Source organism: Micrasema longulum, unplaced genomic scaffold (genome assembly GCF_059751315.1).
Source record: "Micrasema longulum isolate JH-2025_06_02 unplaced genomic scaffold, ASM5975131v1 h1tg000178l, whole genome shotgun sequence".
Lineage (NCBI taxonomy): Eukaryota > Metazoa > Arthropoda > Insecta > Trichoptera > Brachycentridae > Micrasema > Micrasema longulum.
The window spans coordinates 973,967-998,721 of record NW_028277383.1 but is presented as its reverse complement, the minus strand read 5'-3'; the positions used below and the strand labels follow the sequence as shown (position 1 = coordinate 998,721).

Here is a 24,755-nt window from a genome sequence, read left to right as displayed (position 1 = left end):
GTATGTGCGTGTGTGCGTGGCTTGTGTCCTTTTTCTGTGTGCTTACTTTACGCTACTACGCTAGCTGGGCGCACATCCGCCCCTGGGGTGGGCTTGCTACAGGGGCCTCCACCTGACCGCAGTGTGACCGCACCGATCACCCCTCTGGACTCCGCCATTCAGACAGCCAGAGAGAAACAGAGGCTGATCAGCTCTGCAGGAATTCCAGGTTTGTTTTGCCAAATGAGAAGAAACATATCAATCAATTTCTTCAACACTTTATTATGTTTACGATCACTTAAACTTTATTTTCTTACGGTTTAATTTATGGGCTCTTCTCGTTATTCTTTCTAAGTGATGCCTTCGCCATTTGAATATTAACTCTCAAAAGACTGTGCTAAAAAAAATTAACATATATGTATACTTCTTAATAATCTGTTTTCTGTAATTAATACGACTTTATTTTTCGAAAAAATAATAAAGACACCAAATTTTGCATTCTTTATAGACCCATTTGAGGTCATACCAGCCACACAATGGTTAATTAGATCAAATATCAATTAAATATCACTTTTTTTACTTGAGGTTCTACAAATGTTTTAAAGGTTCCACCTTTTTCTATGGCATATGAGATAGACTACCGAGACAAAATTCAACAATTTTACTACTGAAACAAATATGTACCATAATATCAAAATTCAAGCAGAAGGTTAAGAAATATGTTTTAAATATCTTGTAAATTAAATATATATTACGTACATGTATATGTACATATGTACATTTTTATTATTAAAGCACACATAAGAATATGTTGTGTCATATTTGAAGATTTAAAAATAAAAATTAAAAATAAAATTAATTAATTAAAAACTTCCAACGATTTTTCATATGGTAAAACTGCTTATTTAAAATTTGAGTAGATAACCAAAATTTAAAATACATTGTTGTCCAAATTCTGCGTTCCTTAAAGCTTAATAAATTAGAAGGGTTCCAAAGGCTGTGGAATGTTGAAGACCCTTGATTCTGAACATTGAAAATCATATTTTATATGACGCTATATAAAATATTATATTTCAAGAATCTTTGAAAAATGCATCGCTAGTAGCATGTTAATTTGAAATAAAAGACAAGTGGCATTACAAGCAATCTCATTAACCCTCCCTTGCGGGTGATGTGTAGCTAGTGCACATTGCATCTAATAATTGTAATATCTCTATTCTTTCATACGCATTAGTATTCTTCCGTTATACATTTACATATCAATTGAAATAATCAGTTATCAAATAATAAATACTTATTGGACACAGAAGAAGCATTACAGAAATCAGAGATAAATTAGCAATACAATAAAAAGTTTACTAATGTGTCTTTGTTTGTGCCAAAAGACTACCGAATATACAATTGTCTCGAACGCTCTTTAGGTTTCACTCTCGATACTATAGGTATATTCGCTAGCAGGCCAGTAACCAAGTAGTCAGTGCTGCTACTGCCAATAGCTCTCGGGGCTTCGTTAGGGGTGGTGTTGTGAATGTTTTATTTCACATTTGTAGTGATTATATTTAGAATATTATCACTTTTGACTTCAACTATAGTTGATTGAAGCAATCGCCCGTTAATATTACATTTTTCTGATTTTAAATCTCTCATTTTTGCATGTGTATTGACTACACAGCACAGCAACACGCGGATTTTTTTGCACAGTAAGGGAAAATAATAACGTATTCCTGACTCTATAAGGCCAAGAGCCGTGCTGAGTTGGGATTCAACATTATAAAAAGTGAAATCATGTATATTATTAAAGAAATCTTAAAATAAAAATTATTGCATAACCATAAATTTTAATAAACATCTGGACAACATGCTTAATAGTATATAAGTCTATGCAATTTTAATAGTCTAAAAAAAATCTAGATATGAGAGTGAGATTTCTCTCAATCCTCTTTATTTCAACTGATTTAATTTACAGTTGAAATTTAATATATTCAAGGCAATCTATTTTCTTTCACAAAGGTATCCTTCAATCACATAAGTGTTTCTTGATCTTGTGCACGTTGTTTGTTCTGTCAGGGGGTACTTTTTCTTTTTTTTCTTAATCCATATTTGATTGTTTCAGGGCTTTATCTATCTTGACGCTTTCACTGTTTTGCTTTATTTTGTATTGCTAGCTTATTGCACTCTATCTTTAATATTTTTCCACATATTTCTGTGTAGTTTTATACTTAAGAAAATTCTTATCATTATCCTATTAAACCTCTAGGGATGCTTGTTTTTCCAGGGTATTTAATTTTTTTGTTTGGTATTTTCACTAACTATCTAATTTTTATTATTAAATCTAATTCACCAACATGTAGCCATTTATTTTTTAAATAAACTTCTCCGCGTACATTACAAAGTTCAACACTACAATCCACTTGATCAATATTATTTTTACCATTCATCCGAATATTTCAATTTTGTTGGAGCATATGGTGTCCACAAAAAGCAGCCAGGCATATCTCTTATCAGCTGCCAGCTCCAATGCATCCTTCCAAGTAAGGTTTGCATTCCATAGTTCTGACATGAACTGCCGACGAACAGTCAGTAACGGACGTCCGTGACGTTGAGAACCTGTTGCCTTGTAAAATAAACAAGCATCGTTAAGGCTCTCAGAAGGTGACAGTTGTCACTGGAGTTTGCTGCGTCCGTTCTCTTATTTTATAATTCCTCACAAAGTAGAACCACCGCACACCCATGATCCTTCTGAAACACCTTTTCTCAAAACTCAATCTTTTAAGCTAGCAATATTTTTTGTTAGCAAATTACCCATAAATAATTGTGTTGGAAAATTCTAATCTATTTGTAATTAGAGTGAGAAGCGAAACATGGATCTCCAATCCGTAATCTGCAACACCACTGAGGGACCACAACCGTGCTCATTTATTTTTATTATTTCATATATTATTTTCACTCTTCTTTTTTTCTATTTTGAAATATTTAATTCGTGAGTAATATGGTTATTTGTAACAGTCGAGTATTTGATTTGAATTTAGAAAATGAGCAGTGGCGCAGTAGAGCCGGGGATCGAAGTATCGGAGGCCCCGATGGATCATTGTTACCGTTCCTAGATCAAGATGACAATCAGGATCTACAAAGAGAGCACCTGAACAATGACCATCAGACTTTATCCGGATCCCCTCCAAAAGAAAAGGTTTGTCCACCTATTGATTTCTTTACCTCAGCAGTGAAGAAAAGGATGATGCCATTATTTGAATTTACAGAGCGATTGAGCGATGAACTCCTCAAAAGATTTACAGCGTGTAAGATGAATAGATGCATAAACGCCCTGTGAAAAATGGCACTTAATAAATTATCCAAATATAATAATAACAAAAAACCAAAAAACACACAGCAGGATTCAGTATGACAAATTCTTAAGAATAAACGTAAAAAATGTGTGAATAATATACATACATATATAAGATATTGCACAAATTTAGAGAAAGCGTAGTATCTATGCTTAGATAGAGTGAATAATATACATACATATATAAGATATTGCACAAATTTAGAGAAAGCGTAGTATCTATGCTTAGATAGAGTGAATAATATACATACATATATAAGATATTGCACAAATTTAGAGAAAGCGTAGTATCTATGCTTAGATAGAGTGAATAATATACATACATATATAAGATATTGCACAAATTTAGAGAAAGCGTAGTATCTATGCTTAGATAGAGTGAATAATATACATACATATATAAGATATTGCACAAATTTAGAGAAAGCGTAGTATCTATGCTTAGATAGAGTGAATAATATACATACATATATAAGATATTGCACAAATTTAGAGAAAGCGTAGTATCTATGCTTAGATAGAGTGAATAATATACATACATATATAAGATATTGCACAAATTTAGAGAAAGCGTAGTATCTATGCTTAGATAGAGTGAATAATATACATACATATATAAGATATTGCACAAATTTAGAGAAAGCGTAGTATCTATGCTTAGATAGAGTGAATAAACATTTTATCCTCCCTGTCTTTTTTTAATGTTTCCATCATCATTAGGATTCTTCAAAATTTTTTCAAAATACCTAAAAATATTTACTCACATAAATTATATAAATTTGAATATGCATACTGTAAAAGGTGGTTCGATTCCCGGTGAGAATACAAATATTAAAATGTGTTTTTCTTCAAACCTGGGTGTTGAGTGCTGTAATTCACTTACAGTAGTGAATTACAGCATTGGGCCTTCTGGCCTGTTAAAAAAAATTACCAAAGTTCCTTATATGACTGTAGCTGTGGACTGTAATAAAAAGCATTGCTTCTTTGTAGAGATTTATTCTTGGAAGATAAAAATTTTAATGATGGCTCTGAGAGCCATTTTTGATTAATAATAAATTTTATCTTCATTCAGTATCAGTACTGCAGGGACCGATGAACATAACTGTTATTTCGGGAGCTAGGCAAGCAAGGCAGGGACAAGAGAGAAAGAATGAGAGCCTATTTCACTGACTCATATAGCCTATGAAGGTAGCGCCACATATAAACCAAAATATGAATGTAATGTACTGGAACCTACTCGCAGAAGAACACCAAATACATACAAATTTTTTTTTCTCAATACTGGATAGTTCATAATTTATATCAAATGCATTACACGGTTTGTTGATAATTTTATTTCATTATTTTAGGACGAGAAGCGTTCTCGGCTTTTCAGATCTGCGGTTAGTTCTAGTGCTCCGGGAAGTGCGTCCGGGAGAAAGAAGCAACAACAACAGTCCCTCACAATACCCACAGAACAGGGAGTGCGACCGTCTAACGACTCTGCTCAAAGTCCCACTAATGCTGAGGTACCTCATATTTCTTAGTTTAAAATAATCGCACTGCATTTTTACATGCTTGTAGATTTATTCATGTGAATCAACAACCTAACTAAATTTTGCTATTTATACTTTTAGTATTTTTTCCGCGTATAGCACGATGTGCCATTCGACATTAAATTTTTGCTAATAACATACTGCAGAAATTAAAACTACCAAAATATTCCGCTTTGGAAAAAGAAAATGAACATAATTCCATAATAAAAAGTTTGAATTAAAATATTTTAATTATTTAATTTTTTAAATCATTTTTGATGGCATAATTTATACTTTAGTTTAAGAAAAATACCCCAAGATTTGTGTGGTTTAAAATACTTGTATTTCTTTTTAAAAACCAAAGTTTAACCTTTTTTAATAGCTTTCCTGTTTAATCTACATTTTGTTTTGTAAAGCCTTGGCTAGGGATTCGCAGTTGCAAACGAGGTAATAGTAAAAAGCAAGGGCTTTAGGTCTCACACTGCACATGATACAATAATTTCAGTGAAAAAGCTGTGCCTGTTTATTTTTAAACTATTTTTGTGGTTCTATTTTTGAGATGCAAACAACTTGAGGCCGGATTATATGCAATTGCATATTTGCACACACATTTCCATATTTTGGCTATTTTTACAGGTTTCATATTTTACTGAAAACTTGCTGGTGGGGCGGGGCATATTTGTAATAGCTGTAGCCGACCTCAATAATGAAATGCATGGCTCGTATGAGCTTGAAATGAACTCCAAATTGCCAGAGATACTCCCGCATAAACTTGGAGAAAAGTTTGAAAATTTTTTTTTTTAAATAAACTTTTATGTTAAATGAAATTTTGCCGCCCGAGACAATATGTGCAGTATAGCACCTCAGTTGAAACACTTCCCGGTAAACTCGGTGGACGTGGAATGTTCATTCTCAATTTTTTTTAATGTTTTGATTGATAGAAGGCCCAACCGCAACAGAAAATTTTGAAAAGTACATTATCGTAAACATTTATTAAAACGAAGATTGTTTAATTTTTTCCTAAGAAATAAATAATAACAAATTTTTTAAAATCTTATGACACATATTTCAGCCTTTTTATGTTGCATATAATCCGGTCTTTACAAATAACCAAGTTAGTTCACATAGATAGGATGTGGCGAATGGTACTAATAATTGAAAAGCTTCCCTTACCATCTCTGGATATTCTTCTTTTCTCTTCATCCAAAAGACATAAATTTTTTGCAAATTTAATTACAGTTTAGAAATGCTGTCAGCGGAAAGTTCTATAAGATTTTTAGATCTTGCTGCTGACAGCCCGCTGCGCTTGCAGCACCTTGCACTTGATTTCTCGATTAATAAGAATAAATGGTCTCAATAAAAAGAAACTTAAATATGTTGTTGTTGAAATCCCAGACATAACAGTAGTAAAATAAAATTACGGTATTGAGGGATCGCCCGATTTTTTTTACTCGTAAGAAATTGCATGTTCAAAAAGTTTGAAAAACACTGTGGTGTGTTTTTTTCCAGCCTCGCCGCAGTCTTCTGGAGGCGACATGGCGAGCCCTGGGGGGCGAAGAGGGCGCCTCCCCCCCGCCTGACTGCCTGTGGCTGGTGCTGCCGGGAGGTGGTACGGGGGCCCGTCTGGCCCCCCACCTGCCCTCTCCTTCGCCCCCGCTGGTGCCCCTCAACGCACCCGAGGTCCGCGCTATCCTCCAGGCGTTGCTCAACAAGATCTGCAAATAGTCAGTACCTTCGTTAATAAAAATACACTCAAACCTTTTTTTTTCAGTGGTTCTGCGGAAAATCGCAAGAAAAAGTGAAGATGCGTTAAAACAGCAACTTTGAAGCAGCGAATTATAACATACCCAGAATCGCATTAAAAAAATATAGAAGGAAAAAAAATAATACAACATTAAAAATTACTTAAAAATCTTTATTTACATTATTATAAATTATCATTTTTGGTCACAAATTGTCTTGGTAACATTTTAAGGATGTGTGGCATATTAGGACAACCTATAATGTCAGACATCAACTAGAGAAATAATAATTATTTTAATTGTGTTCAACTGTCATCATATGATAATCTTTACTGCGATTTTCGATATGGCTCGAAATCACTCTCTTCTTCGGAAGAAATAGTATGGGCACTTTTAGACAATGGTTCTTCATAATTAGATGATTAGAACCAATGTCAATCTCACCATCATTCAGTGATGATTTTATTTTTCTAACAATAAAGCTAGTGATCAAAGTTTATTTGAATTTAATTTTTTCGGTGACTTGCAGTTGTTTACATACAGAAATACAATTGAATTGTGCCCATGTAGAAGGGCAAATACCATACAAACAAAGAAAACCAAGAAACAGTTGTAGTTTAATGTAAAATGGCAGCAACGAGGTACTATTGACAAGCATTTAATTTTCTGAAATAAACATTCTGAACCTCTGACGTCACACGCAGAGTTATTTCAGAAATACAAAACTTTAAAAAATCATTGCGCTGATAATACAATATATAAAAATTGAAAAAAAGAATTTTTTGGCTTAGTTTAATAGTCTTTTAACAAATATATATTTTTTTTAAAACCACTGAACTTCCTCATTGTTGAGCCCACGTTGAAACACCTCCGTTGTCCATAATTAATGTCTAATATTAATTATAAACACAAGCCTCCGCTTGTCCATAATTCGTATCATAAAGGCCAAAACACTGCCACATATGCCAATGTCACCTTGCAATAGACTAGTGAAACACTGGATTTTCTACGTAAATTATTTTAACAATGTGTTGTTAACAACGTAGTGAAAAATAGTAAAAATGCATGAATTGAAAAACTCCAAACTAAAAATTATTTTCTGTACTTGCATACTCTCAGCTCTTTATGACAGATTTTATTTGGTATGCATAGTAAAATCCTAAACTTTATATTTCTTGCAGTTATAACACATCAGCTAGACCAATTCAAGTGGTTCGTTTGGTACTCGTTGGGACCGATACATTAGTAAGTGCAGCGCTGAGATCGTATGTGGAACTCTGGGCATTAAGGCCTCCTGACTGGGGAGCTCACGTTCGATTCTATATCATACCACTTGGTAAGTATGCCATATTTTATTTAACTTATTTGTACAGAATAAGCATAAATTTGAAGTATATATATTTTTTTAAATTTGTTTCAGCAAAAATAATATGTGTTCACTGGGGCTTACAATATACATTTTATTTATTGTTTACATATGAGAATACAAATAGAAAACATAATATTCGGACAGAAAATTACAAAATATCCAAAAATTATAAAAACAGTTTTAAACCATTATAATAATATTTGATTTTTCTCTGTTATACTATATTTACTAATTTTCTCATTACTAATTGTTTTAATGGACATTAGAAGTTGTAGATTTGAATTGCATAATACTCGATGTCCCTCTAATTCAAAGATTTGAATTCATGAATTTGATAAGACAAAAAATGTATTAAAAATATATTTCCACCAAGAATGCTAAAATAAGATACAAAACTGACCTAATACCATTTTAAGAACCAAAATCCATGAAAGGCTGTACATAATACTTAACAATAGACTGTCGTATGAGTATTTGAGTATCCATTATCTAGTTTTTAATACATTTAACTTTTTGCAAGCGATTTCATTTCACTAAATTTTGTTTAGAATTTTCTTTAATCTACCGCCTTTTTTGTTCTTTTAGAGCATTCAAATTAAATCTGAGAGTGTTTCTTATTATTACTATTATTTGTTACAAGCAGGCAGACTTTTCTGTGTCCGTTCTTCCTTCAAAAAAGCATCCAAACGGTTTTCAACTGGTTGACCATAGGTGCGGATTTGTTCTAACTTTTTGAATTTTCCAGGGATTAACAACATATCAAGATATCTGTCTTCAGTGGATGCTGGCTATTCTTTGCTGTTTGGAGGAGATGGTTGGCAAGTGTTGTGTGAAAGGGTAGCTGATGGCTCTATCGGAGATGCATCAGAGTTGACGAGCAGAATCAACAGGTGCTTATATATTTTTCACTAAATACTCATTTTGTTTATCTCGTCCGTCATTTACTCTGACTATGCTCAAATTACTTTGGATTTTTTGCAGATATGTAAACGGTTCTGGTCCGACTATACAGCTGCCCATTGCTGAAGCCATGGTGGCTTATCGAGAGAGGTCTTGTGATGAAGATTCTAGTCAAATATTTGTGCCATTTGTTAATGTAAGTTACACCAAAATACTGTTTTTTGTGTTTTTTTAAATATTTTTTTTATTTGTTAATAGACTATCAAATTAAACTAAAATAAAATATGTGTCTTATCATCAGCGTTATGAAGTTTTGAAATTACTCTGCCTGTGACATTACAAGTTCGCTGCGGTGAGTTCTGCTGATTAGTGAATTGGCTCTCCGAAAATCTATCACAACACTCTCAACATTTGTTGATTAACAAGAACTCATTATGTCATTCAAAGTAGTTTTTCTAATTTTTTCATACATTTTTGAGAATCTTCACACAATTAAATTCTCCAATTTTTACCGCATGTTAGAAAGCATTTTTTATATCCAATTTTCTGTAAAATTGATCTTCCTCATTCAATTTAACTGCAACCGCAATTTTGTACTTAAGCCCATTGCAGGTGAAGTGGACTAACTGAAAAATTGTTCAACTTTTGTATTAAAAGTTTTAACTCCATGAGCTTTTTGCCTATTTTTTTACAAAAATGTTTTTAGTATTTTAAATTAACATGGATGTTTTGTAGAAATCCAGGGATAAAGGTTTTTGGATTGTGCTGATTATTTTTCATTTAATTTCCTAAACCACATCACTAATGACGAGGTGCTCAGCAGAATCAAAGAAGGGAGGCACCTAATCAAAACCATCTCAGAGAGGCGAGCCCAATGGATTAGCCACATTATAAGCCATGAGGGTCTCCTGCATGACATAATAGAGGGAATAGCTGAGGGGACAAATTACAGAGGGTGCCTTATCCTATATCCAAATTACCTATATCCAAAGAGTAAATGCTGAATGTGTGATGTTTCATACGGGTTATTTCCAATTTTCGAACAGGACGTGAGGATAGGTTCAGCGGAAAATTCACAGCACTCAATGGACCTGGAGGAGGGCGGGTCCCCTCCCGCGGCCCCACGCCCCTCCCCGCCGGCCACGCCTGCCCCAACCGCCCCCCTTCTGCTAGGCGCTGCGCCCTCGCCCGCCGGCCTGCTGGGGGACACAGCGCCCGCGCCCCCCGCCCAGCCCACCTGGGAGCCCCTCGAGCTTCAGCTGGACTACTGGCAGGTGAGATACCAGATAGGCATAGGGAGATATAGAAACACGAGAAAGGGGTAGCATGATAAAGACATTCACCGCCCAGTTCATAAGTCAGACAAATCAGACAAAATTTAATCCAGGATACGGCTCTACCCAATGTAGGGAGTACCGCTTTACCCACCGTTAAACTACTGGGAGTTTTACTCAATTCTGACCTATCTCTTGAGGCTCAAATTAGTAGAACGATAAGTTCATGCTTCTACCAGCTGAGACAAATTAAATGCATACGCAAAAATTTGCCGGTTGATGCTGCCCGTCAATTAATAAATGCGTTTGTAGTGTCTAGAGTCGATTATTGTAATGGTATCTATGCAGGTCTACCAATGAACGAAATGACTCGCCTACAATCTGTATTGAATGCCGCAGCCAGACTTATTTTCGGAATCTCTAAGTTCAGTCATATCACTCCACTACTTCGGGAACTACACTGGCTACGTTTTCCACAGAGGGTCGAATACAAACTCTGTTGGCTTAAGTATAAGTCACTGCACAACTCTGCTCCGGAATATCTAAGGGAACTATGCATTCCAGATGAACTAGCTGACAGGCGTCTCACGTTCAGATCAGCTACGTCTACGGCGAGAGGAAAAGTTATTTTACCTCTACGCAAACAGCGCACTAAATTTAGTGAACGCGCATTTGCGGTCGCAGGCCCTATGGCATGGAATGCTCTCCCAGCAGAGGTGCGAGGCTGTGAAAGTGAAGTGATGTTTCGGAAAAATCTTAAAACCCTCTTGTTCTCTAAATCATTTGAAAAAATCCGTAGCATGTGGCAACAATATAAATTGTTTTAATTAAATTACAAATTTAAAAGCTTCAAAAGAATGATAAATTTACAAGTATTTAATTAAGTGCCCTAGTAATCCAGACAGTAAAATACACTGGACCTTCATTTTATACTGTTTCGAAATAACACTGTCCAAAAATTAAATTAAATATATTTTTAAACATTAATTTAACATTATAATTACACTTTTTTTTTTAATAAAAATTTTCATTTTCAATGAGTTGTAAATCACCCTATATTAGAAAACGGAAATCAAGTTGTGGTAGAGTGGGGTGCGATTCTTAGATCTTTGATTCATGAGTCCACGACACTAGCCATGGAACCACAACCCGATTCATATAATTACACTATACGTTATTAGAATGTCTTACATCGCTCTTTTATTTACTTGGCGGATAATGTATATGAAAGTGATTTTTTAAAGAATTTTGACGTCATTTTATTTATTTTTTTAAATGAAGATTTTTTTTGTAAAAAAAATTAAAAATTTTTGTTTTTATGATTTAATCAAATATTTAAATTTTTAGGGGCATTTTCAATTAGTTGTAATTTATTTTTTATTTTATTGAAATTTTTTTCACATAAGCATTCTTCTAAACAATTTCTTTGATTCCCGCCAAACTGCAAAAGTAGTTTTATTTGCAGTAATAAAAAAACTCACTATTAGAAAAATGATAATCAAGTTGTGGCAGAGTGGGGTTCAAACCACGGACATATGAGTCCGCGGCAATAGCCACAGGACCACAACCTGGTTCGGACAAATGACATTTCGTGTCCTCTTCAGATCCGCACATTTTTAAACTACACATAAATTATTTTTTTTGTCAGATGGTGAAGCAGGAGTCATGGAAGGGTGAGGAGGGTTCGGCTCGGCGCCGCCTAGAGGGGCATCTCCCCCTTACGCCGGCTCCCTCCGTCGCCCCCGCCGCCCGCGCCTGCCTCAAGTCTTCCTTTCGCTGCCTGCACGCAGCGCGCCTTACGCCCGGCGTGGACCCTGCTGCCGCGCCCGGCTTCCACATCACCTATGCGACAAAGGAGAAGAAACAAAAAAGTAAAATCTATTTTCAATAATGTATTGTCAAATAGACGCGTTTCAAACTCGTAATCGATAAGAAAAAATGCCATCGTGTTTGATGAGAACATAATTTAATTTCAATTCAACTGTGAAAAATAAATATATTGTTTTATTTATAAATACAATCAATTTATTAATTAAATTAGTAATTAGTTATGTAATTTCGGCCTCGTGGTGTAATGGTCAGCGCATTTGCCTACCATGCAAGAGGTCTCGGATTCGATTCCCGACATGGTTGATATGAAATATTTATTAAAAAGGGTGTGTTCATGCCAGAATATTTCATAGTCCCTGGACTGGTACCTAAATCGTAAGACTTATCATTGTACCTATATGTAACAAAAATGCTCAAGATACACTGCGATTGATGTACCAATGCAGTGCCCTATGCACCATTAGGTGCGGAAAGGTAATGATGATGATTTAAATAAAAATAAAAACATTAAACAATTTGTTTTTAACCGCTTATTTCATATACATATTTAATTATCGAGGCATAATTGAGAATTGAATATACCTCTACATACAAAAAATATTACTTGACTTACAAAGACTTGATTTATTATCTCCATATTTATTTATACATTTTTAATAAACGTCCAGATAAACTTATAATAAATGGTTCAAAGTACATAAAGTATTATAGAACATAACAAAAGGAAACCAAGAACACATTAAAAAGCGGAGAATTGAGGGGATGGCCATTCGATGGATAGGATAGCTAATTTATGTAACTAAGAAACTGTTCAAATACAAACAAAACTAATAAACCATCACACCGTGTCCCCGTAAGGGTAGGCAAAAATAATAATAAAACGCCATATCACTCTGTCCTTCGCATTCAGATCTCGCTTCCTCTACATTCATACATCTTCTCATGCACGCGCGCCAATTATTCCGACTTTTGACACTTCCCTCTTCAAATGGTTGTTAGGTTTCATCATGCCATGTCTTTCTCCGTCTTCCTCTATTTTCGCATCCATCAACATCCGCATCTTAAATCTTTTTAGCCTTTCTTTCACTGTCCATTCGCTCTACATGTCCAAACCGATGCAGAGCTCCTTCCTTGATTTTGTCCATAACGCTTATCTCAGCCTTACATAATGTACTGATCTCGACATTTGTGTCAATAATTGAGATATAATTATTTTACCTATACCTCAATAAAGGAACATCTGTAGCTCCGAAACCAGTAGGTAATTAAATGTAAAATACGTGGTTAAAAGCATATTAATTATGCAACGAATAACCACAAAGCTAGTGCTTCAAATATAAATTTTAATCAGTTATATTTTTAAGAACACTTTTTACAATGACATAAATATTTATTTTATTCAATGAAACATTTAAATAACTTTCAATTTAAACTTATAAAATTTTTTTAGTCATGAGATTGGGCAAGAAAAAGGAAAAAGACAAGGACACAGACACAGGACGAAGCCAAACATTAGATAATGTGTCAAGACTCATCTGCTCCGCTAAGACCTCACACAATGTGCCATTAAAAGGTAAATAATTTATCCTGTAGTATTTTTCCAATAAAAAGACCCATTTCACCATATTTAACAAAATCTTCAAGGGTTTTTGATGTTAATAACAGTCAAGGTAAAAAAAAGAGTAAAAATGAATTGAGGGCACCAATGTTCTTGTGGCTTTAAAAACAGTAGGGGGAGCAGTTGAAGAGAATGTCGTCACCGTTTCGTAAGAAATTGTAAAACAAGGCACTTCTAATTTAGAGTTGTAATTCCAAATTTTACTTTCTTTTTTATAGACTGTACATTTTATCAACTCATTTATTTTATTTTTGTATATTTAATATTACAAATAAATATTATTATAAACCTTTCCTATCAAGATGTGAAATATGTACAATTAACTCAATTTTTTCCTTCCGAGGTGAAAATATATGTATTAGATTCTTAAAATTTTAATTCCTGACGTCCTTTAATTCATTGTTACAATCAACGACATCGCAAGACAGATGTGTAAACAAATGTTTCTATTTGCTTTCAGTTTATATAGATGGTGCAGAATGGAGCAGCGTGAAATTTTTCCAGCTTTCCATCCAGTGGCAGACGCACGTGAAGAACTTCCCCATCGCCCTCCTGGGGGCTCCCCTGGCCCCCCAAGAGCTCACTTAAGGGGCACTCCCGCACCGGTACTTGGCCGAGCATCCGCGAAACATGCTCAGATTAAGTTAAACGCATTGAGTACAGTGCCATCGTGCTGTGAAATAATAATGTATATATTTTCTAAACGGCAATTCCAGTCATATCGTATCTCGTTTGTTCCTCGGTAGTAGCTCCACTCTACGTTCGGTCGAATAGTGGACTTAGTATGTAAATTATTGTTCCCTATAAAATATAGCCGTGTCATAGTTTAGCGTGTATGTGTGTATGTTATTTAATTGTAATTAATATTATATTTCGTTTCCTTATTACTGTATTATAAATGTTTCTTTTTACACATATTCTTAAATACTATATAATAATATTATTTACTTCAAATTATATTTTATACTTTTTACGTATTATGAATTTTATTATTATAATCATTTATCAGGAATAATTAAATATAATGTATATTTATATCCCGTAGCATTTGAATCTCGGTGCATTCTTAATTTGGGTCTCTGTGTCTTAAGATTCCCTATTTTATTACAAAACGTTTTACTCGGTATTGTTTCTTAGTTAATTTTACTGAATGTAGAAATCGGTGAGTTTTATTATTGAAACGATCAAGGCATGTTGTGTCACGGATGGCAATATCATACCTAATGGGATCTGATGTGATATAATCCATTAAGTATTTATTATGATGAGTAATCATTATCTTAGAATAAAATATAATCAAGGTTTTGTAATTCCCTATTCATAAAATTAAATGTTCAATTTTTGTACTGTGGTGTATATTTTATAAATATTACAAAATACACAATATGTAACGTTTTTATTGTGAAACGGTAGATTCTCGCTGCCAAAGTTTTTGTCATATTCATAAAATTCATCGACAAAATTTCTACATTTTTCTTTTTATAGAAAAATAAAAATACGCAAATTTAAACTATGTATGATGAACTGTTAAATGTATCGCCTCTGGGTAAAAAATACAATAAATTTATATGCTTTTGTAGCATATATACATACGAAATTTTTCTGGTGAATTAGTCATACTGCTAATTTGATCGACAATATAATTAAGGCAGAATAACAATAAACTCTAGTGACAAATTTGAATAATATTTCACTAGTATCCCAGTATTCAAGAATCTTAAAAATTGCAGAAAAAAAAACTTCCATAAGAAAAAGAGTTTTTCATTTTTTAAATGATTTATTTATGTACCAAAGTTTGAAAAAAAGATCTCTGGCTCAAATTTTTATTTGAGGTATAATGTATTCCGTAATATTATTTTGAATTTTAGTAATTCTCAAATAAATTCGAGCTTCAACAGACAATAAAAAATGGGTCATCCTTTCTTACTGTCGAGTATTTGTGATTTACTTTTTATTATTACTCGAGAATAAATAGTTTTTAGTGTTGAATGTACTCAGTCGGTCATCCACTATCTAGCTTATTATAATTAAGTTATGTTAGAGGGATCGTATGTAATAATATTGCCTGCGGTAACAAATTATACATGTTTATGTGTATGAAGCAATAGATCACCAGCAGTATGTGCGTTATATAAATTTACGTGTTTTTAGGTATACAAATTACCTCACTTTAATATTTTAACCTTCCCCCATCTACAATAGTAACCCATAAATGAGTTTGTTTTTATACCAATATGTGTATAAGCTCGCACCGCAATATAGCAAACCTAGTTAAATTGAAAACTAACTCATAGAAGCTGAACATCTAAGGCGCTCTTTTCATAATATATATGGTAAATAAAACAATTCAAATGTCACACTTATTTTGTGATTGTTTTTCTTTGTTAGTCAATTCCGAGTTAAACAAATAAAAGCTTTTAAAATTGCATGTTATAATTTTTTCATTTTAATGTTTCATGTTTGCTGGGAATATCCTAGCATATTATGCACCAAAAACATTTATATGGTCTCTTTTCCGACAACCATCTTGTCTACTTGTGCAGGCCTGTATATGAATTAATATGATTTATTTTTTCAGTATTCTGAATAGTTCAATGCAATATTGTATTCTTAATTAAGTAGGTATGTATGTCATGACATTTTAGTCAACTTTAAATGTTTTCTACATTATTATAACACAGTGTGCAATACACAATATCAAATTGTGTACTTTGTCTAGAAATAATGTTTGTGTGTACTATTTTGGCTCTGCCACCTACCACAATTCCCGTAAATTGAAATAATTATTTGATGGAGCTTGTAAAATGCAAACTACACAGATTACAAGAAAAAAAGTTTATGAAAAGTTTTTAGTATGCATCTTTTAAATAACTTAACAAAGTTAAATAATGTCGATAAATAAGTTGAAATTTTTATGATGTTTCGCAATAAAATTGCCAAATGTAGATTTGCAACAATTGTGAATATTCTAATTTTTATATGAAATGAATGCGTTTCAAGTCTGTAGATGTAAAAAATTAAAATAATTCTTCAAGAATAATATACAGTTGTTATAAATAAAAAATAATTAACCTTCAGTAATACAGCTCCTTATATATTATAATATATGTATAGCTCATTGGATTAATAACTGTAGCTGGCTAAATATCTACATGTATCTCACACAAATTAAATTACTTATATTAAATAATAAGAGTATCCGTGGTTGTTACATAGCGTATTACCTAATATTATTGGAATGTCTTCCCAATACTTTTCTTCGTAGTTCATTTTTGCAGATTTTGGTATTAATAAACTACCAACAAATATCAATCAATTAAAATAGTATAAATTTGTTGTATACATACAAGGATAAAATGTGAATATCGTAGAATTTTATTTTTAAATGTGAAAACTAGCAGTTGATAGAATTGTGAAAATAATAATGCGTACATATCGTCACACCTTTAATTTTTTTCTTTTTCTGAAGATAGCTATGTTGTTTTAGAAAATTTTAAGTACTTGAACCAATTTATGTACTTATGATTTGTTTTTTAGCTTTTTTAATCGAAAAATTTTGCTTGAGCCTATTTAAAAAAAATAATAATGGGCTTCTTGCATTCAGAAAATCTGTATTTATATGTTTGGACAACTTTTAAAACATTAAACACTTCATTTATTACCTTTTGTTGTTGAGAGAACAAAATTTTTTCACTTGAGACGGGAATATGTATGCTTGTAAATTGATACGGGCATATTATTCTCCCCTCCCTCGTAAGCAAGTGTCTGGTTCTTTGCGCCAACTGAACTTATGGGGCCAGCTCTGGTAATATTTTAATAATATAATAAATCGCAGTAAGCCATGGCGCAATAAAAACACTGGTTATTTAAAAATTGGTTTTGACATTTTTGTTTTGTTTGACACTTTAACAGACAGAACTCAGCTTTAAGAATACATACCTTCAAATTAAAATAAATAAAATAGTGTGTAAATTATCGTGAATTGCCAAATACTTAGGAAATTGATCTTTTTAAGACATTTTGTAATAAAATATTATAGGAATCACAAATTATATCATCTGAACCTTCCATTTATAAAGTTTTTAGTACTAAAAAATGGGTATGTTTTAGACTACATTACTGCCAAATGATATCAGGTGGACTTTTAAAGTGCAGATTGTTGGTCAGTGTACAATATCACTATCTAAAAAAATATTTTAAAGATTCACGCTAACATAGCAATTTTTATTCATTACAAAAAAAATCTTTATTTTGCATGCATGTATTTCAATAGTGTGTTTTTTAAAAATGTTAATTATTACAGTTTTATTAAATTGGTGGTAATGTGCACTGACTGACAATATAATACGTACCTACAATTTGTATTAAAAATCATGTCAAATCAGTTTTAAGGTCCATTGTTTATAAATTTATACGATTTAATAAATTGACAGCAAAAATATTTTTTTTAACAATCATGTTATATTTAAATACTGTTACATCCATAACCTGCAAAATGGGCAGGATTACTATTAATTAAATCAAATAATTAAAATATAATAAATACTCTACACATTAATGTTTCAGTGTGGTTGTAGGCTTGTAGAAAATGATTATCAAATAATTCTGGTTGCGAATTGAATTAGTGCTGTTAATTAGGGAGTGCTATTTTTCTTTATTCAGTGTTAGTAAATGTAAAGAATACTTCTGTAATGTATTTAAAATCTATTAAATTTGTTTTTCTTGTTGAGGTTGGTAAAATATGTTTTGCAGCAATCTATTCTCCTTACAGTGTGTTAGATTTTTTATTGAGAAAAAAGTAATAACATCTTTCAGCAATCAGCACTATTGAGTTATTGAAGATTACCAAACTTTCCCGTATTTTTTAAATCATTTTGCCCTTAATGGTGCATAGAACAATGATTGGTACTCCTATTGCAGCGTTTCAGTGATCATTTGTAATATACAATATGAAGGCAGTACTCCACGAGGCGTAGTCCTCCACTCAATTTATTTTCCGGGATTTATCCCTGAGAGAAGCCACAGATTCGAAAATGCAAATCCAGGCTTCTGGTTTTATTTCACACGCAGAACTGTTCATTTAATACTCTTCTAATTATTTATTATCAAAAATGAAACAACATCAATTTATGATGAATTTCTTTGCGATGATTAGTTCATTTTAAATTTTTTTAAAATCATGTTTTCAAAAGAAAATTTGCCGTAAATTCTTACATTATAGCTGTAACAAAGATGTCACCTAACAGGAACATGTGAGACATCACCATCTCTAAAATACTACCTACTTCGGTAAATGTAGGTAGTCATTTTTATGTACATTTTGGAGAATTTTAAAGTATATAAAATTGTTTTCTCTAATTTTAATTGAATTTTTTTTTTATTTTTTTTTATTATATAAATAAAACACGAGTGATACTTTAATCCACAAATTTGGAATATCCAGTGACCGGTTTCATCGCTTTCGCGACATCTTCGAGACTGGTATATTTATTAAAAAGTTAAATGTATTTATACAGAACAGAGGTAAGGATACATAATTCAAAGTTATATGTAACCTATAGAAAATTTGTCGATAATGATCCTTAAGATAAAAATAACTTTATTTAATTTACTTACATATAACTTTGAATTATGTATCCTTACCTCTGTTCTGTATAAATACATTTAACTTTTTAATAAATATACCAGTCTCGAAGATGTCGCGAAAGCGATGAAACCGGTCACTGGATATTCCAAATTTGTGGATTAAAGTATCACTCGTGTTTTATTTATATAATAAATTACAATGAACTTCCATCAAGAATTTTCACTTACAAACTTAAATGTTTTAATTGAATTTTTACTGAAATTTCTCTTTAATATAAATTAAACTTAGATTTCTGAATTCCCGTCAACTGTTTTATGAAAACCTTTTGTATTTTCTAACAAAATGTAAGGAGAGCGGATCTCTAAGTTTTGATACTTTATTGTGGACTGTAAAACATTAGCACAAATAATTATAATCTTCAACTTGAGCAAATTCATGAGTATTTCTCCTGTTTTAGAGTTCATATAGCTTGGATTCAATAAAAGCTGTGGAGAGTTTATACGTTAAGGTGGACCTAATTCCCTGTTTGACTATTAAATTATTTCTTGAAAGCATTTATAGACTGATTGTTAGTTATTTTGAATAATAATAAAAAATTACATAACCCCAAATAAGGAGTAATCGCTTGGCGTACTAGATTTTAGAATATTTATAACTATCCAAATAATTGAAAATGTGAATAAATGTATTACATCATAAAATAGTATTATTTATACCCTCTCTAAATAAAATTTATACATATCATCGGTGATACTAAAATACCAGTTAACCTGTTTTTTTTTTTTATGATTATTTTTTTACTGCAATAAATTTATTACAGGGACTAAAAGCTGCTAGTTTTAAATTATTGTTATTTTTACTCAGAATGAGGGAGTTAAATGCAAAACCGCCACTGTTCATGATCACTATTTATGGGAAGATCTACAAAACCAGTAGCCAAATTGTGGCATTGGGGAAACAAGGTTCTCTTATCTGACAAAATATGTTTTTTTACATTGAACTTTTATTATATTTATATTTAAATATCGGTTCTATCTGCATCAAAATTTAAAAAAAAAAAACAAATTAATTATTAAGACAAAATTAATAAAAAATATTAGATGAAATAATATCTTCATTTCAAACTTTCATGTCTCAAAAAAAATTATGAATCCACATAGAACCTTGTTTCCCCAACGCGACGAAATGACTATTTCTTTTAAATTCAATGTGCACATTCAACATAAAATTAAGACTATCTTTTTGCTGCTGGTGTTGTTGGTCTTTCCGAAAACAGTGATCACGGACAGTGGCGGTTTTGCATTTAACCCCTTCAAATAACTTATTTATTCACAATATATTCATTTAAACATTTATTGAGATACAAGTCCCAACTCCATGGAACCAAAGTCCTGTGTTGAGTTGGGACGAATATATATAGACAAATATATGTATAAAACTTTTTCAGTCAATATCACCATATTTACTGCACATAATAAAAACATGAGTGTTTCCGATACTCCAGCGGTATTTTTGGTTGATTAAAATCGTAATAAAATATACTAAAAGAACCCTTTTTAGGTTGCCAAAAATGACAAAACACAGGTGCCGTGGCGCAGTTGGTAAGATGGCCAACTGTGAAACTGGCGTCGCGAGTCGATGGTGATTCCCGCCAGTTGCAAGAAAAAATCAAAGATTTTTTTCTCAATTGGTCTGGGTGTTGTGGCGTATTTTTCATTACCTCCTTCCATATCCCCTCTATCCCACCTGCTGACAAGTCTCTTCTATTAAGCAAACCTCTATTAGGCTTAGCGGATTATTCATTAAAATAAATATATATGTATGTATAGTTACGCGGTATTGCAATATCATGGATGATATGGTAATTGCATCATCATTCGTATTCCAGTGGTGCTCCTATCACAGCGTATCTGGATCATTTTTGTTATATGGAAGGTAGTGTGATCAGTCTTACGCTTCAGGTGCCACCCCGGGGACAATTAAATATTGCAGTGTAGAACTAACTTATTATTTCACGTCCAGCCCGTCAGGAATCGAACCCAGGCCCTCAAGCATGGTAGGTAAATGCGCTAACCACTACACTGCGAGGTGAACCTATCTCCACTCGACTTTCTTATTCATAATTTTTACCTAGGAGTAGTCATCGAGTCAAAAACACCTGTCCAGGATTCTGATTCTATTTGGAACTATATTCGTCATTTAGCCAGGCACACAATGCTTATTTACCATTTCTGATTTTAGCGCAATTTGGAGAAGAAAAAAAACTAATTTTACTTAATGCAGTATGGTTTTAGACTTCTATATTACCTTCTCTAAAATGTTCTTCACCTAATTGAGCGGCTAAGCTGTTCATAAAATGCCGGCACTCCATCGAATAGTAGAATAACGGACGCTTAGCCAAAATGTTGAAAAAAAACTTAAATGAAAGGACTGAACGTCACTTAGCCTTTTGAATTGTAAAGAGAGTTTACGGCTCGTCTTCCCAGGTAAGGGCGAGGGAATTTAATTTTTTGTTATGTATTGTTGAGACCATTTAGCAGGCAAATAGATTTCTGTCTGGTGGTAGAAGGAAAGTGAGGCTGATAAAATTAAACGAACTTTTATTAAAGTAATGTAAAACATTCATGTCCTCATTCTTGAATATAATATTACATAGGTTAGGATAAATTGGGTTAAGTTAAAAAATTTAAAAAAATATTTTTACTTAACTTGATAGGAAACAACTTTTTTTTATTATTTAAGTCAACCTAACCTTACTTCACATAAAAAAAAATGTTTTTTTTTATGTGAAGTAAGAAAAAAAAACACGATTTGGCGGTGACATGTCCATGTTTAAAATTGCAAAACTCTATACAAAATAATAAACTAAACATTTATCATCCCGGACTTATTAAATTGCTCTTTATTCGCTGCAGTCATAATATCGTACGTAGGCATCCAGTAATACCAAATAGACTAGCTTGTCGTGATAACTTATTCAAAAAGTTTAGGCTCAAATTTTCATATAAAACTCGTCTCCGACTCATGACTTGCAGAAAAAGCCATCCTGTATTCCATTTGTCTTATTATGCTCTCTATTTTCACTCACAACGAAGCACTTCAACAGAAAACAACACACATTGTCAGTTGCTGATGCAATATTTGTTAGATGACAGCTAGCGTTGAAGTGGTAAAAAAATGAACTAAATGACCTGTGGCTTTCGATTCTGCCGTTTCCAAAGGGCTAGCTTTCAACCAGCCAACGTTGAACGTTAAGCTATCTCGATTCATTCAACGAACGGTCTAGTCATTCAACTGAATGCTGGCATTTTGTGAACAGGCTAGCCGCTCTAATGAGTGGCTTTGGCGGTGACACATACATAAGCCTTGTTAGTCTAAACATCCATATTTCCTTCTCATTTCACCATCTCTGTAGAGATATCAACATGGTGTTGTCAACAGTAGGTATGCTCACAATAAAAATGTGCTTTTAACTTCACAAACATCAACAGGTGGAAGAATTGAAGGAATATAGACGTTCAAATATTGGCAGATTGGTGAATGTGTATAAAGTGGCCACTTAAACCAGCCAATGAAAGGTCATAAGCCCTGTAGATGCCTAGACTTCTATATTTCCTTCTCTAAAATGTTCTTCATCTTTGTTGTAATGTGTTAATATTAACAGCTCCCTAGGGGGTTGAATCCAGTTCATGTCTAAAATAATTTTGACAAACTCAAAACATTGTTGATACAACCTGGTCCAAGAAGTATTTAAAATTGAAAAATAATTTCAGGCGTAGCCACATGTGGGTGAAATAATTCAATCAGACGAATCTCACCCGCATCAATAAAGGCTTCAGCTCATCAACAGATAAAAGAATTACTAGACTTCTATATTCACTTCTCTATAATGATCTCCATCTCGGTTGTAATATGTTTATAGAAATGTGCATTTGATAAAACATTTTTATTGAATAAGTAATCTATATTTTGAGAATCTTTTACATTTTATTGTTGGTGGACCTGAAACCAGTCAGCATAATTTACAATTCATTGGTGTCAATATATTAAATAGTTATTTTACAAACAAAAATAAACTGTATTCACTAGCAAAAAAACTTTATTTATTTATTTGCTTATTTATACATTAAATTATTTCTACAATTTTTTGTTGGAAACTTTGCCTAGCTTACAGGGGGTACTTACCTCGTTCTGAGCCAAGCAAGTGCATTCAATTACATGTTAATAAATTATGTTTTTAAAGAAAAGAAAGTATTAGTAGCACGCATCAACTCTGATGACCAATGTCACACTTTCTTCAAGTTGACAACACTCCCACTTTTCCACAATTCCGGCAAAAGGTTCAATACATTTTTACCAACATAATAGTGCTGTGGTTGCGCCAGAACAGTATTGACTCCTTTTCTTAATATCAGATCCCTATTGGAGTATCTCGTGCTATGATTTAAAGTTTGGTATTCGTTTTTAAAATATATATTTTATTTTATAGGGAGTGAATCAATATAAATTGTCCCTTTAAACCATTTTCTCCCCCCAAACCACCAGAGGGTAAAACATATTCTAGTTTATCGTAATCTCTGTCTGGGGAAAATTCATTTAAATTCATGTTACTTATTTCTAAATCCTTTAATTTCCACAGTGCTAAGTGCAATGACTTCCCGTGTTTGGCTGTCACATAAACATTATCAGGATGGAAATCATTATTTTCACCGGGTCGATCAACAATCAGAATGCCAGTAATAAGAGCCCAATGAGCTTTATGTCCATTTTTGAGGCAAGGAGAGTGATTACGGTCGGTATCATAACTGTATAGAAATTATAAGGAAAATATTTTCAGAGATTTGTTTTCTCTAAACAGGGGTCGGCATATTTTCAGTAAACAGATCCAAAATATTATAGCGATCAATTAAAAAAGAATAAACAATACTTTCAGTTGAAATAATATTTAAATTCAAAGGATACGGTACCAGAGCTAAATAACCATCCAGAAGCAAGGATATAATTTCTTTGGAGAATAAATTATTATTTACAATTTTAGACTTAATATTATAATTCGATATACCAGCTGCGGTCTGAAGTAATGAGTTCGCGTAATTAACGCTAAATAGTTCTCCGTTATTTGAAAATAATTTATCTTTAGATATCTTAAGCAAATCTGAGGGTGAAATGTTTTGACTGAGTAACATAGATATTGCTACAAGACCACATGTTGGACCCTCTTGTAAAAGTGAATCAAATTGTTTATAAACACTGAGCAATGGTTTGAATGTTGAGCAAATATTGTATCTTACGCACGCATATCGTAATTCTGGATAGTTTAATGCCCAAGTGCAATCTAAATCCGAAATCTTGTAACTAGTATTCACATGTTTGACATTAGCACACACGGAATTATTGCATTTTGATACTGGTAAAGGCGGTGGTAAAGGGCAAGTAATATTGATCTCAGACATTTTTACCTCCCAATGTTTTTGCTAAATGCAAAATAAATCAAATAAAAATGACAAAATGTCAAATATTTTGACGTTTTACAAACATGGATAATCTATGGATTCCAAAGTATTCTCCACAGACTACGTATTCTCAACTGTGGCTCTAC

At 32.7% G+C, this 24,755-nt stretch overlaps 2 protein-coding genes across 7 annotated transcripts in view; one reads left to right on the top strand and one right to left on the bottom strand.

The window, feature by feature from the left end:
* Positions 1 to 14,292, top strand: part of KrT95D (phosphofurin acidic cluster sorting protein KrT95D) — a 189,224-nt gene extending 174,932 nt beyond the window's left edge. For 3 of the 6 annotated variants that reach the window (XM_088242970.1, XM_088242968.1, XM_088242969.1), the window contains 11 exons: positions 65 to 208; positions 3,009 to 3,166; positions 4,672 to 4,830; positions 6,346 to 6,560; positions 7,760 to 7,914; positions 8,693 to 8,837; positions 8,929 to 9,043; positions 9,894 to 10,121; positions 11,770 to 11,992; positions 13,402 to 13,524; positions 14,030 to 14,292. In XM_088242970.1, coding sequence (XP_088099096.1) covers positions 65 to 208; positions 3,009 to 3,166; positions 4,672 to 4,830; positions 6,346 to 6,560; positions 7,760 to 7,914; positions 8,693 to 8,837; positions 8,929 to 9,043; positions 9,894 to 10,121; positions 11,770 to 11,992; positions 13,402 to 13,524; positions 14,030 to 14,157 — 1,793 coding nt within the window. In that variant the 3' untranslated portion in view covers positions 14,158 to 14,292. The remainder of the gene's footprint in view (positions 1 to 64; positions 209 to 3,008; positions 3,167 to 4,671; positions 4,831 to 6,345; positions 6,561 to 7,759; positions 7,915 to 8,692; positions 8,838 to 8,928; positions 9,044 to 9,893; positions 10,122 to 11,769; positions 11,993 to 13,401; positions 13,525 to 14,029) is intronic. The other 3 variants (XM_088242973.1, XM_088242971.1, XM_088242972.1) reach the window with 1 other exon arrangement.
* An 8,945-nt stretch (positions 14,293 to 23,237) lies between these two features.
* Positions 23,238 to 24,744, bottom strand: LOC148283932 (actin maturation protease). The gene is made up of 2 exons (XM_088242967.1): positions 24,119 to 24,744; positions 23,238 to 23,961 (listed from the first exon to the last, which is right to left on the bottom strand). The coding sequence occupies exons 1-2, from the start codon at positions 24,607 to 24,609 to the stop codon at positions 23,640 to 23,642; spliced, it is 813 nt and encodes a 270-aa protein (XP_088099093.1). The 5' UTR covers positions 24,610 to 24,744; the 3' UTR covers positions 23,238 to 23,639.
* Positions 24,745 to 24,755: the final 11 nt, after the last annotated feature.

What these genes read in the sequence shown, in the direction of transcription:
- LOC148283932 (XM_088242967.1), bottom strand. Translation starts at nt 24,609, where the DNA reads ATGTCTGAGATCAATATTACTTGCCCTTTACCACCGCCTTTACCAGTA. An exon ending in GGTTATTTAGCTCTGGTACC is followed by an intron (nt 23,962 to 24,118) that starts GTATCCTTTGAA and finishes ATTTCTATACAG; the next exon opens with TTATGATACCGACCGTAATC.